Source organism: Pteropus medius, unplaced genomic scaffold (assembly GCF_902729225.1).
Source record: "Pteropus medius unplaced genomic scaffold, Ma_sr-lr_union100, whole genome shotgun sequence".
In the NCBI taxonomy this organism is placed as follows: domain Eukaryota; kingdom Metazoa; phylum Chordata; class Mammalia; order Chiroptera; family Pteropodidae; genus Pteropus; species Pteropus medius.
This window is the reverse complement of record NW_024344370.1, coordinates 4,710,466-4,723,695: the sequence shown is the minus strand read 5'-3', so window position 1 is coordinate 4,723,695 and position 13,230 is coordinate 4,710,466. Positions and strand designations below refer to the sequence as shown.

General features: G+C 35.4%; 1 protein-coding gene across 5 annotated transcripts in view; it reads right to left on the bottom strand.

Moving 5' to 3' along the window:
- Window positions 1–13,230, bottom strand: part of MAP3K1 (mitogen-activated protein kinase kinase kinase 1) — a 73,349-nt gene that overhangs the window by 34,456 nt on the left and 25,663 nt on the right. For all 5 annotated transcript variants that reach the window (XM_039869968.1, XM_039869964.1, XM_039869965.1 and 2 more), the window contains one exon: window positions 2,201–2,351. In XM_039869968.1, coding sequence (XP_039725902.1) covers window positions 2,201–2,344 — 144 coding nt within the window. In that variant the 5' untranslated portion in view covers window positions 2,345–2,351. The remainder of the gene's footprint in view (window positions 1–2,200; window positions 2,352–13,230) is intronic.

Genomic DNA, 13,230 nt, shown 5'->3' with positions numbered 1-13,230 from the left:
ATCCACATCTCCAGCCTGCAGCACTCCAGACAGCATACCTTCACCCAGTGAAAAAGTGCCCATCTTTTACAGCTCCGTTAAAATCCTACCTTTTACGGAATCTCCCTTAACTCTACCAGCCTGGCATTCTTCCTCACTGCTAAGTCATTACTGCTCTTCTGCCCACCCAACATATTTGGTTCATAGTCACGAACTGCTTTGTGATATTTCATGCCTTATTTTATTTTTATTTATTGTGCATTAATCATATTTATACTGTTGGAGATTATTTACACCTCTAACGTTTTAAGGAAGATTTGATATATCATAAAACATAGTAACAAACAAAATCATAACTTCCAGGTAGACTATAAACTTCTTATGGATAATATAAAATCTGTAAATTATAACATGTATGGTGGTAGAAGAAGCTTAAGGACCATGTGTTGCCTTACTCTTCACATCTCTTCCCTCTTCACTCCTGTCCTATACACAGATAAGGTACTTAAGTATTTGCTGGAAAGCGGACAGTGAGTTAAAATAAAATTTGGTCTTAGATGTTAGTTCAAACATAATAAAGGATAAATAGTTGGCTTCTTTTTAAAAAGTTGTAATTTCTGCTCTGTTATTCTCAAAATACTTAAGACTCTCTACCAGCTCAAGGAACTCCAGAAAGCAACATATTCAAATTTCAGATGGCTTTAATTGTTCAGAAGTTCTTCTTTATATTAATTAGGTAAAAATTTGCCACCTTCTATGAAATGTTTCAACAGAACTTTCTAAAATAAATCTTTAATTTCTTTATCTTCATCCTCTAATATGATTACTAAAATGGTGAGATCTACTTCACATGAGGAATAAATGGAAGAAGTGTGGAGGTACTGCTGGAAAAGAAAGGACTCATGGGTAATGTGGCAGCTAAAAAATCTGGTATCTAAAGGAAAAATTAGCTCCATAGGTTGGAACCAGAGGGTAGAATGTGCAAGATAAATTTCAGCAAACAATGAGGGATATACAGAATCTCAGAGGTTTTTGAGATATTTAAGAGGCTAGTCAGTGTTAGACATTTAACAGAACTTTCTGAGACAAAAATGTTCTATAACTGCACTGCCCAGTTACAGAAGCCACTAGCCACCTATGGCTACTGAGCATTTGAAATGTGGCTAGTGTGACTGAGGAACTAAATTTTTACTTTTATTCATGTTTAATTAAGTTTAAACTTAAATGGGCATATGGGATGAATACAGGGTGAGATAATCACTCGGCAGTGGTGTAGTTTAGGGGTTTCAAATATCAAATGAGTGGTTTGCTCAGTAACTTTTATGATTCACTTCCCCTTGCTCCCAGATACACACAAACAGATCTAATGAATCTTAAATTGTCATCTCTGTTTATAAAGAACAAACAAAAAACCAAAAACTTGTGATACAGATTGGTACTGGGCCGCTGTAGAACTGAGATCTACTTCTGCCTTTATAAGAATGAAGAAGCACATTTCACAGATTTCATATATAAGCATATCTCATTTCACTGCACTTTGCTTTACTGCATTTCATGGATGTTACGTTTTTTACAAATTGAAGGCAAGACCCTTCACCAGCAAAAAAGTTATGACGCACTTCATTGTATACTCGCTTCACTGCAGTGGTCTGGAACCAAACCGCAATATCTCTAAGGTCTGTCTGTACTTTAAAAGAGAAAAACCATGGCAAAGGATAAAGTATGCCTGCCTTTCCTAATGTAGAAATCTAGGTTTTCTTTCCCGATATTCCAGGCGTCTCTTTAACTTATCTCAAACCCATGAGTCTATTTAATTTTTTCTGTTTTCCTGGAAGATTTCTGGAATTAAGATCCTTGGATCCCACCTTAGAGATAAAACATCAAAATAAAAATTAAGAATTGCCTTTCCTTTTAAAGTTTTAAGTACAATATAAATCTCCAATAAAAGGATTTTTAGATACTGACATTAGAGGGCAGTGTTGCTTTAAGCATTACCTCTCCATACAACCAACCAGCTTTTTTTTTTTAGAAAGGTTTAAGTTGCTTAATGAGCATAGTTTCACCTATGTTTTGTTCCAAGTGGCTAGAATATCAAGCAAATAAACTACTGAATTTAAAATGAAGAGGAAAACAAAAAGCTTACAAGAGGATCTATTTATGCTTAATTTTCTATTTCCTCCTATGCTTTCTTCCTTATAGCAGGTCACCCACAGCCACTCACCACAGGGCCTCTCTTATTTCTCCTTTCCAGCCATTCGTGCTTCCAGGCTGGCATACAGGTTGCCTTCAGTTTCTCCCTGATCATTCGTTCTTCTGGGCGATCATCCATCTTGTGCAAACCCTTGAGAGTTTCCTTATTCTCCATCTCACGACTACAATGGAAGGAGAACAAGGAGAATGAAATTTACATATGAAAAATAACTTACAAGAACAAATAGAACAATATGGTTCTATTTTATACTTTCCATGGACATGTGACTAAAAAGATAACTGCTAAAAACTTCAAATTTAAGCAAGGTATGAAAGAAAATACCACTGCGAAACATATATTATACCATCGTCGAATCTATAACGTGGATAGTGTTGAATGTTGCCTGATAACAAGTTGAGTTTAATAATGCCTTTAAAAAGAATGTTCCATTTAGAAGGTGCAGGCACATTAATATTAATGCAGACCTTTGTTTCCAGGTAGCTAACAAAATGGATCCTAAGACATGAAGCATTACATTAACAAATACGTTCATGGAGACTGTGCTGTTTCTAATGACACCACTACTATAACACACTCAGATATTTAGTATTTTCTTTATCCCAGAATATCCAGTAATTTAGGTCAATATAAATAGAATCTGGTAGATATGCTTATTTTCTGAAATAAGCTAAATATTTAATAAACTAAGTGAAACTTAATCACATATTCTATGATCCCTTTTTTTTCAAAGCCTAACAGATTAAATTCTATTCTCAGAATAATCCCATGACAAAGTATTTGGGGTATTCCATATACAGTACACTCATATCCACCCACATGTGGATGTATATAACAAACAATATGCATATGCATGGCTTTTAAAACCTGGTTTGTAAGGAAACAAAGCAATTGCACTCTGGGAGAAGTAATAATTTAAAAAATACTAAGCTAACTTCAGTAACTATTTCGGAAATTCTATAAAGCTACAAACTAATTTTCTACACTGATAAGAAAAGGAAATACCCAAGGAAATACCAAAGATGATAACCATAAGCTTACTAAATCAAATTCAAACTCTTCTAGGAATTTTCCATCTAATCATAACTACAAAGCAGCGGTATCTTCAGGGAACCAGCAAAAAAACCTACTTAAAACTAAATATGCACAAGAAAAGAAAGGGTTAACTGGTTTTACTGCAGCATCAATACTGTTAGGCAGTGAAAACCAATATGTTAAATACCTCTGTGCTAGAGATTGGCCTAGATATTTTTAGGAATGTGAAGAGTACAGAACATTTGAAACTTGCAAATGGGCATTAAAACCATGTAGGATATTTCCACCACACAGGTATAAAAAGCTGTCACAAAGAAAGAGGCAATATGAGAAGAAAAAGGTAAACAAAAGAAAGCAAATGAAAAGAAAATGGAAAGGAAAGGGAAAAAAAGAGGAGAGAAGAGGAAGGGAGGGAAATAAGAAGGGAGAAGGGAAAGGGAGGGTGGAGGGGAGAGTGTGAGAGAAATGTGTTCCCCAAAATTCATCCTGCTCTGTCAATAATTATCCAAGGAAATTCAAATTTATAGGCAATCGAATTTATTGGCTAATTGCACACCAAAAATTTGCTTACAACTCTCTAGTTTGAAAAGCAAACACTTTCCCCACAGTAACAATGGTGCAAGACGAGGCTAGGTTCCCAGGCTAGTTCTCAAAAGTAAGTCACACTGTAGAACTAGTGTGCACTTTCACACCAGGAGCTCCTGCACTCCCTAACAAGGGTGATTATCTTCTCAGAGATGTCTCTCCTTCCCCAGGATTGTTTCACTGAGTATCTCTTTTCCATTCTTTATTTTCAGTGTGTCTCTTCCTGGCACCCACCTAAACACATAGAGAACTCATCCATCCAAACAGGTAGAGAACTCTCCTTGTCAAAACAAATCTTCCTGGATGATGTGGCCTCCTTAAAGTCAGCATCACTTGCCTCTTTCACTGCAACTTGTATGAAAATAATATAATCTTTTAAACCAATTTCTTATTATAAATAATGTGGAATAAGCATACTAGGAGCTCAATTTCTGCACACATCTAAGATTATTTCTTTAGAATAAGTGCTCTGAAATGGAATTGCTGGGTCAAAATGTACACTTTTTGGTATATTAACTAAGACTTTTGATAATAATGGCAAATTATCTTCAAGAAAATGTATATCTTTTTACAACTCCCCAAGTTGCCAGCTTAGCTGGTCTGAACTAAGCAACAGACTCCTAAGAGGGCCTCTTCACTTTGAATCTTACTCCTATCCAATTCAAGCTTTACAGAGCACCCATGGTCACTTCCTCCATTAAAACGCTCAGATGGCTTCCCCCTGGACTTAGACTAAAAAAAATCCAAAAAGGTTAAACATGGCCTATGAGGCCCTACACCATCTGCTCTTACCTCAACTGAAGTTATCCAGGACACCCCTTTACTCCTCCACCTCCCAGAATCTTTTTCTTTCACTGCCTGAAAAACTCTCCTTCCTGCTCGGCTTCTGCACAGACTGTTTCTCACTTGTCTGTTTTTCACCTCATTAATTTCTATGGACTTTTTTTTAGCTTTTCTTCAACTCCTTGAGACATTACCAATCTCAGTTAGGTACCCTAGCTCAATTCTTTCACTTTTCCTTTAAGGTGCTCATTACAATTTTCAACCCTCCCCCGCCACCCCGCCAACAACTGTAAGCCCCATGAGGGCATATGCCAGCGTTTTATCACTGTATACCCAACATCTAACAATGTCTGGCTTATAACAGGCATTAAAACATATTAAAGGAATGATTATTTATTAACATCTTTGGCAGCCCTAATGACCTTCCTAGTTTTAAAATTTAATGAGTAGTCATATTAATCTTTTTATTGTTCTGTATTTAAGACTAAATTTGCAATTTAGATGTTATTCAGAACAGTTTTCATTGTTCCTAAATTAATCTGTAAACATAAATCAAAGTGTTCTTTCTAATGTCTTCATAAGTAATAACTCAATATAATTCTAAAAAGTTTATTTTTTCATGTTTTAATATCTTTGAAATCTAAATACCCCTTACAATTAAATGTTGTAATTTAATTGGCAAGGGTTTTTACTTCCTTTCTTTATAGTATAAAAAGTAATGGTACAATTTACAACTAGATTCAGTGAAATATACAACAAATCCTATTCTACACATAAGGGAAAAAAAAATCAAACCTACTTAGTTTCATTTGTCTCTGAAACAGAACCCAAACTAGGAAGAAAAGTTTTTTCTTACATAGTTTGTTTTGTAATAATCCTAACATATAGTTCATAGATATATAGAAAGTTTTTATTTTTACCAGATATGTATGTGTGCATACATATATATAGCAGTGATCTGTCATCCAATTCATATAATAGCTATAGCAGGAAACATCTTTACACACACGCACACACACACACACAAACAGATAGTTGCAAAATCACCAGATTAGAGGGTCTCCAATTCATTTTAGTTAAATATGAGTGTTTCGGAGAGTTATTTCTGCCCTATCTATTGTCTAGAACCATATCTATTATTTTGACTAAAATAATAGCTTGTATATTTGACATTTTAGCAAAACAAACATGTATTTTAGGAGTGCTTTGAAGACTGAAAAAATAAACAAATAAAATTTTAGCCAGATAAATATGAAAATTTAAACATTGTTACAGATTAAGCTTTATCTTCCTTTCTTGTTTATTTAGAAAACATGAAGTTTCTTGCTGTTTTTGGTTTCTAAACATTCCTCAGAATAAAACTGTGATTGACCTGAAGCTTCAAAGAACCTCTCTCCTCTAAGGTTAGGTTTTTAGTTCTAGAGTCTTTCTAGACTTACAGAATTTACCTGCTAAAAAACAAGATATTTCAATGACTCCTTCTCAGTGAAACCACCTGGTCCTACTTTTACATGACCCACTGGCACCAGCCACTGTTGACTGGACTGACATTTACAGATCTCCCCACTCTTGCTTTTTTTTTCCTAGTTCTGTTTCTAACATTCCTATTAACCTCACTGGTATCATGTTCTATATCCTCTTCCTAGAGCCCTTTAAATACCAGCCAATGCCCTCTTCTCACAACACTAAAATATTTCCTTAAGCACACCGAGATTTTTCCTACCTCTCTGCATTTGCAGATGATTTTATATCCTGACATCTCATATGCCTTCATTAAAGAATTTCCAATCACCATTCTATAGCAGTTAGCCACTCCCTCCCCCGTATGCTGATATTAATTATAATACAGCATAAACTGGAGTATTTGTTTACATATCTGCTTCCCTCACCACATTGGGAACTCTTCCGGGACAGGTTAAACATCTTATTTACTTTTCTATTATCAGTGCCACATGTCCTGGACAGGCCACAAAAGGCACCCAACATGAAGCCAGAGGGTCTATCCAGCCATCACTATGTCCCCTTCTAAGGGTGGTGTCTGATGTTTAGGACACCACACTTTATACCTTTGAACCCATCCCCTACAGTCCACAGTTGGCAATAATGTGCCCTGATCCAAAGAGCCTCTATACTGGATGTTACTGTAGCATGCAGATCTTTTTTGGGGGGGTATGAATGCAAGATACACAGATAGTGTCACTATAGAAAGAATAGCACAAAAGTAGAGAAAAAGAGCAAAGTAGTAAGTAGGAGCAATGAGACAGAAGGGAGAAGATAAATTAGACAGAAGATGCAGTTAGAGATGGAGAGAAGGGAAGAAGCAATACAAGTAAACATAAAAGTTGTACCAGTCCCATGATAGATAATCGTAGCTACTTTTATACCTCCCTGGGTGGTGAATAACCAAGTTCTCCAGAGGCTGCACGCATGTGCTGCAATAAAGGAAACTTCATGGGTCCTTTGCTTTGCACTGAAATAAACCCTAAAATGTCTCTTTCAGGCACGCTCAAAGAGCCTGACTAAAACACTAATTCAGCACATATCCTGGCACACAGAAGATATTCAATAATCACTTGAAAATAGAATCCTACCAAGTTTACTGTAATTTTTAAGGTATTTCTTAAATGGTTCATCTTTAACATGGAAATATTATGTTAATGACAAAGAAATAACTGCCAGATTTATAATAGAAAAAGTTAATGTTACATGCTAGGCAAGGCATTAGATGCTTTACATGTACTAAATTACTTCACCTTCCCAGCAACTCTATGAAGTCGTTACCATTACAGTCTGAGGCTGGGAGAAGCTGGGATATATGCCCAGAATCACACAGTTTGTAAACAGCAGGACCTGGATTCAAATCCTGGTGGATCTGACTGAAGCCTGTGCTCTTCATTGGTATGGCAGGTCACTGTCAAATCTGACTTTGTTTTTACAACAAGTCAGCATCAGATATCTATGTGGATATCTCTTTGATGAGAACATGAAGTTTAAACAAGTTTTTACAATGGTGACTATTTGACTGTAAGAATTAAAGAAGCACATTCTATTCATTAGTAGGGCGCTTCACTGTAATAGAAGTAATAAATTCTATAATGATCATATAAAACTTTTCTGGAAATTACGGGGCTTAACCGTAGTGTACATAAAGATTTCCAGAACATTTTAGATTACAGATAACTTTATATAGAGAGATTCTCAATTCTATCAGTGTCCAAGGAATTTCGAGGAACCCTGGAAAATATACAGAATTATTTAGGACAGGCACAATTCAGAGCCATCCAACTGAGGCCTATTTGTGAAGTCCTCATAGCAGCAGGAATTCACACACTAAAACCCACAAGCTTTGTTACCAAGGGGAGAGGAGAGCAAGGGAGGAACTATCTTCCAAAACAAAACTAGTCCACTGTGGGATCCTTCAAATTTACGTTTCCAGGTAAAAGGCAAAAGAAGGAACGACTTCAGCAAATAAGAACACAGGCTAACAATCCTTTACCACTGACAGGGCACTGTGCTAACAGTTTCACATGGGTCATCTCAATCACGTCTCATGAGATGGGGCTCTTACTATCCCACGCAGAAAAGAAAATGACAAAGAGGTTATTATGTGTCCAAGATGGTAAAGTCTATATGTGAAAAATACAGGATTTAAACTCAGATATGAATGAGTCCACAGTCTCTTGTTTCCTATAGGGCAAAAGGAAAATCAGTATTTACAAGCACTTATAATTCATTAACCTAGATCTGAGGCCAAAAAATGTATCTCAATACTGGAACAACTCTTTTTTTCCCATAAGATGATTTCTCCAGAAATATACTGTCATTGGTGACCGCTGGCCTTTTCCTCTCAGGAGCAAGAAGAATTAAATAAAATATTGGTAAGGGCAACTCTTCCATCTTTATGTCATGCAACACTGACAACATATCTAATTTTACATAAGAAATGGTAGTATATAAAAATGGCTCACGTTATGAAAATTAGTCCCCAAAAGATTTTATTCCAGATTATACTCAGTAATGTTTGACTATGAGAAATAAAGATGGCACAACTCCCATTCATTTATCATGAGAAATGAGCAACTACTTTTTTCTTTTCCCCTTACTGAGTAAACATCTTTTCTCTAGCATACAACAGCTCTGTTGATTTCTTAACATGGGTAAGGCCGTGGTCTAGTCAGTTTTATAATGCTACGTTGAACTACAGAAATCTTTATTGGGGAGGGGTTAATACTAGTATTGTGTGCAAACTTTCCTATTTAGTCCTTTGAGGGATACAGGCACAGAATTTCATTGTCTAAAAGCTCATGTTCTGGTTAATTACTATTAACTAATAAAAACTTAAATAAGATGGAGGTCAAAAAACAAAGACAGTAATATAACTTATCAACAATGATTATAGACAGTTTAATACCACCTTAGTGATTTTGATTGATTTGTATTTATAAATTATTCTAAATTCATGTATACACTAAAAATAAATTTTTCTGACATCATAGATTACTTTTTATTAAAATATCCCATTTGAGTTTTAAGATTAAAATTATTCTCTAGCAAAAATCACAGGATTTTGAAATCTAGAATATGGTATAGAAACATGAAGAGTACATGTGAAATTAACCAAAATCAACCGAGAGAATGTATTAATGGATAATCATACTGCAAATGCTGACTCACTAGCTGGCCTAGGCCAACCTAAACAAGGAAGGTGCAGGGCCTTGAGGGCAGGGCCTTTTCCACCTGCATGTCCTGTGGCTGTGAACAAAACACCCAGAGCACTAGATGCCACGGGCTTGATAAACAATCATTGATTTGGGGTGAGAGTAGCTAGTTATCACTTCTAATCAACAAAGATCTGGGAAATAACACTGGACAGATGTACTCAACACACATAATGGACACACACAGCCTGTTTAACCCGTAACTTCTACCACAAATTAGTGTCTTTGGGACTTATAAAGAATTTCAAAGAAAACAGGAAGAATATACAAAAGGTTTTCCTACTTCTAAATTAGTAATTTGGAAAAGATTGGTTTAACAATCATTGTACAGATACACATAATGGGAAGTTCACAAAAGGCAGGGAGCTACTAGACAGTATCAAACCATTCTTAAAGGTAGCAACTCTATGTGGAATTTTTTTGCTGATAATTACCTTCGACCTAGTATATGGAATAAACTAAATGCCTCAAACTAAATGACTCAGAAAGAAAACTGTATTTACTGTACAGTTATACTATACTATATATTCTTATATGTATGCTAAAATGTATGAGTATATTCAAAACAATTGATGTTCTACAGATATTAATATTCTATTGGTAATTACATATAACTCAGTGGGCTACAAAGTCAGACACCATTAACATATTTTTAATATGTACATAAAATATTGATAATCACTAAATACTACACTAACATGATAAATAGAGCATACTTATTAACTGAAGAAAAAAAATTCTAGGTTGTTTTCTTTTATGAATTGCATTTTTCTTTAATTCTACTCAAGACTATTTAATGATTAAAAGGCAGATTTCTTGATCATGAATATTCACAGAATAGTTAATCTGATAATGAATTTTCCTTGTAGGAAAAGTAAACCTTGTAAAATTAATATACAAACACTTGGATATACAAAGACTTTAATAGTCTCCAAAGTTATTGACACATTTAAGGTAAAACATCAAGGCTAGACTTTCAGATGGATGTGCTTATATATGAGTAAACATCATTAAACTAATGGGCCTGTATTTCCTGTGACTGAGAACCAGATAAACCAAGAAAAACATACAATGCAAAAGGATTTTCTAAGTTACCTCTTAACACCTGCCTAGTCTCAGAAGGAATATAAAGCAGCACTGCAAAAATTTAGGTACTCCTTGGTACACCTATTCTCTTAGAAAGGTAGCTGGCAGATTCTATCGAAAGCCACCACATTCAACTTATTAACATACCACAAATAAATCAGTCTAATGTGCATTACTGATGAGTAGAAGATTAGCAACTTCAAATCAGAAAATATTATTTTTTAAAAAGCACTCAAAGTGATAAACCAGAGAAGGTGATGGCAGACAGCTCTTCAAGTTAACACTCCGCCTGTGTGGGCACAGAAGAAAACAATCAAATTAAGGTGAAACCAACATGTTGTCAGTTCTATAATGACTTATCAAGTTCAATAAAATTCACTGACCTGTCACAAATTATGAACTGAAATTTTATGGTAATATTTATATAGACAAGTCTAAATTGTAAAAATGGTCAGAACTGGACAGAAATGAGTTTTGTGATTATGTAAGATGCATCCTCTCAGAAAGTATATGAAAATCTTAATGGCAGAAAAACAATGAATGCTCTTCTGCTGCCAATGACAAAACAAATGGACTGAAAAGTTAGCAGCTGTCCCTGGAATGTTTAATACTTGAACTAAATATTTTTCTAAAATAGTTTTCTTACTCATCAAAGTAAGCACCTTTCTCACAGTATTTCTAAATACTATAATTCTTCCACTCATCTTTCTGGGGAAAAAGATTCACACTATTATTTTCTTCTCACCCACGAACTTAGAAGATCTACTAGGTTTAATGTAAACTTTTCTGAGAGCTAATGTTTATAGAGGGAGTTTAAGACCAATCTAGTCCCATTTCTAATTTGTTCCTTTTCAACAAAAACCCATGAAAGCTTCAAATGCTTTTAATCCTGTAGGCCTGTATTCTTTTGATAGTCAGTGCTAAAAATTCCACTGTTTATTCCTTCCTTTGTTTGTCCTTGATACTTGGAGAAACTTTAGAAACCTTTGGGGGAAAAAGTGGGACATATGAGCATCCTCTTCCTTAATTATTGAACCCAGATCAGTAAGCAAGGAAAAGGATGCTAATTTTTTACAGTATGTGTCTAAATGTGTATTTCCTTACAAGAATTCCCCATTTGTACTACTTGACAAATCTAGAGTTGAGAATGTCTAAGAGACAACTGATGCATACATACACGTACTGAGCTTTTACACTACATTAGAAAAGTAGATCAGAACTCCATGCACCACCACTGTGGGGAGGTTTTCAGCAAAGCAATGTGTCCTGTCCTCTAAGAGCACTGGTACATAGTTCACAGCACAAAGCAGGTATTTGTGGGGGGAAAATGGCTGTTCCTTCACCATTTTGATTTTCATCAAAAAGATTCCAAGTCAGTGTTATATGGAGGCTTTGGTGTATGTTTTTCTTTGAAACCTTCACCAATGGGTGTGTGACTACATTTTTACTACGTCAATTATCTTTAAAGCAATGTGACAGCTCAGTTTGAGTATTCTAAGAGATCAAGTGAACAAAGCTAATAAATGGTGAAATGGTCTATTACATATTCGCCTCCCACAGTTTATGAAAAGTGGTTTAAAGTTAAAAATGTATCATTTTGGATGAGTATCTCCTATGTTAATAAAAACCCTTGGACTGTTTTTAATGTTCCCAGATTAATGGAGAAGAGGGTATAGTGCTGAATTAGAGCACAAAGCCCTCTTACAGCCTTTGCTAAGAGAATGATTTCTTTCAAATCCCGCGGAACAGCTAGTACTATTTCTATAGTACTTCCTTCTAGCTGGTGGAAAGGCATGTTAACTGGGATGCTCAGAATGAGGAAGAATGACTTCCTGACAAATGTAGCTTTTCTTCTCCATGCTTTTAATGCTAGAAAACCACTCCATTCAATGAATGTTGGCACGCCTACTATGTGTAAGCTCTGGCCCAGCAACAAACATAAATACGAAGTGGGATAAAGAAACAAAAGATAAATAAGACAGGATCTCTATCCTTCCAGGGCTTAGTCTAACACATAGAGAAAATACGATGCCATCTCTACTATAATAGAAGTATTTTAACACATCATAAATAGTTTCAAGGATGGCGTGGATCTCAATCCTTAAAGTTATCTGGGGGGAATCCTGGAAAGATCCACGGAGAAGGTGATGCCTGAATAATTTTAAAAGAAAGAACAGGACTGGCAAACACGGAGCTGATGAAGGTCTAAAAGGAGATTTTCTAAACAGCTTGGTGAAAATAATGTTCTATAAAATACTAAACAGCTTATGATTCTACTGTTTAGGAATTACTAGATAAAATAAAATGGTTTATTTAAAGACCTATATACACCATAATTCTCCAAAAGGAAGAGAAAAAAAGGGTACACAGCCTTTCTTACACTTATTTGGCACAGAAGTCCTTTTTAACAGAATCTCTTTGGTGGAGTGGTGGTACTTGACATATACTGTCAGCAATCTGTACTTGATCGTCTCTAAAGTCCCTTCTGGCTCAAATTAATATGTATGAGAAGAAAAATCCAGAGAAGAAACACCAGCTGTCATAATGTCTTCATATAAGACTTCTCAAGCTATCACAAAATTCTGCATGTCTTTAGTACAACTAAGATTCCAAGAATTCAAAATATAGAGGGAAAAGATTTGAAGATCAGCTAGAGAGACAGATTAAATCATCTAGTAAAATCCATCCTGAGAAGTGGGTGTCAGACATTCAAACTTGGCACAACCTAACCACTAGCAGAGGCCAGAGTCTGTCACTAAGATCTGCCCCTTGCCAAGTCCACTCATTCTCTGCCAAGGACTTAAGTCTGGGGTGAAGACAAAGACATCAGCTGCC